We start from the raw sequence: 1,892 nt of genomic DNA on the forward strand, positions 1-1,892 counted from the left end.
TGCCACTGCATTCTAGCCTGGGTGACAGAGCCAGACTCTGTCTCAAAAAAAAAAAAAAAACAAAAAAAGAGGCGGCAGTGCTCGCTTTGGCAGCACATCAACTAAAGAGGAGGTATATGTGAGGGATTGTTTACTATTTTTGGAATGAGAGTTGTGTGAGAAAATAGAAATATAATAAATGAAGTCCTCATCTAAATTTAGCTATTATAGTCTTCAGTGCCCCTTAGGGATTGGGGTTCCTTTCTTCAGATCATTATGCTGCTCTCATTCCCCATTATTGTTCCTGGAAATTAAAAATAGACACAGAGTGAAACATCACTTTTTATTTCTTCTGAGTATCTACATTCAATTGCTTTGGCTAAATTAACAAAAAACACTCAAATACATGTGGTTTCTGGTGACAAGTTCTCTAAGACAGTGTGGGAAATGACCTAAATATGCACAGGCAAGGCTCAGTCTCCAGAAGGGTGGGGAGGGGTAGGTAGGGGCTATCTGATCCCCAAGGCAATGAAGTCTTAGAGCTGAAGCCCAGCTCCTCCTTTTTAAGAGGAAATGACAACCCAAAGCCTTCTGCATTTGTTTGAGATCCTAGCTTGTGACCCTGTCAGATCCAGAAACCAGGCATCCTGATTCCCTGTCCACTGCCCCCAGCCTGAAGCCCTTCATCCTTCCTCTTAGCACCCTCTCAGGGGAACAGGGGTCTAGGTATGTTTACAAAAGTCCAGAATGGGTCAGTATTTGGGGGAAATAGAGATTTGAAAGTTTTAATTCTTTATATAATAGAGCAATTCAGTTCTGTCTAATGATAGGGTATTATTGTTCCAGACTCAGTTAAGAATTTGCCAGAGAACAGAAACTCCCAGCTGAAAATTTGTGCACTGCTCAGCTGTATCTTGTAATCGGCATGCCAGCGTTTCCTACTAGAGCTCAGCATCTGAGCTGCATTATTTACTCATGTAAGTGCTTAGGATGGGTGATGGATAGGAAATACAGGAAATGGAAGGACACAGGGCAAAGATCATACGGGAGCACTAAATTGGGATGGGGTAACTTGCTAAGTATAAAGTTAAGACCTACATTAGACCACTTCTATGCACATGTTCAGTTAGAGGACTCAATGGATACACCAGGCACCTATGGCTGGAGTCTCCTTGGCACCAGCGCCCCATCCGAGGCACAGCTGCACTTCTGCACCCTCATGTTAGGCAGGCTGACCACTTGGGGCCTGGTCCTGCCTCCCTCCTTGATGCTGACGATCATGGGCAGCGAGGCAGTCTCCGAGGCAATGCACTGTCGCGGCCCCAGAAACGGCCACTTGATGGCCAGGGCCTCCGGGGGCTGCTGGCAGGTGCCCACACACTCATAAGCCAGGAAGCCCGGGGGCTCCAGCACCCAGTTCTCGGCCCACTTCATCCCCTGCAGGTCAATGTACATCTCCTGGCGGCAGCAACGGGTGCCCTCGGTCACTGGTGCTTCAGGGTCACAGTCGCCCTGAGCTCTGTGTGGGCAAGGAGAGCAGGGTCAGAGGTCAGCTGGGAAGGCTGAGGTCAGAAGGCCTGGGGCACAGCTCAGTGGACACCTGGGAGGGAGATTTATGATCCAGCTCTCACTGTTTTAAAAGCTGGACATTTGTGAGAAGATGAATGAATAAACATATCTGAAACATAAATAATTAAATCAGCTACTATTAATTAAAGGTCTCCTAACAGGCCGGACACTGAACTAGGTACTTCACAGGTATTATCTCAGGTGATGTCTGCATTTCATCCTCAGGTAGGTTCCAACATTATCCCCATTCCACCTGAGGCCACTGATACCCAGAGGTGTTCGGTGACATGCCAGAGGACCTGCAGCCAGTGGAAGGCAGAGCTAGATGGAGGCCAGGCCGACTG

The 1,892-nt window shown here is 47.8% G+C and overlaps 1 protein-coding gene across 1 annotated transcript in view; it reads right to left on the bottom strand.

Annotated features, from left to right (window-relative positions):
- Window positions 1-305: 305 nt before the first annotated feature.
- Window positions 306-1,892, bottom strand: part of LOC105516701 (left-right determination factor 2-like) — a 9,781-nt gene continuing 8,194 nt past the window's right edge. Inside the window, exon 3 of the mRNA XM_011948974.1 lies at window positions 306-1,498. Within this exon, the coding sequence (XP_011804364.1) occupies window positions 1,135-1,498 (364 nt within the window). The 3' untranslated portion in view covers window positions 306-1,134. The remainder of the gene's footprint in view (window positions 1,499-1,892) is intronic.

Source organism: Colobus angolensis, unplaced genomic scaffold, assembly GCF_000951035.1.
Source record: "Colobus angolensis palliatus isolate OR3802 unplaced genomic scaffold, Cang.pa_1.0 Scaffold288, whole genome shotgun sequence".
Lineage (NCBI taxonomy): Eukaryota > Metazoa > Chordata > Mammalia > Primates > Cercopithecidae > Colobus > Colobus angolensis.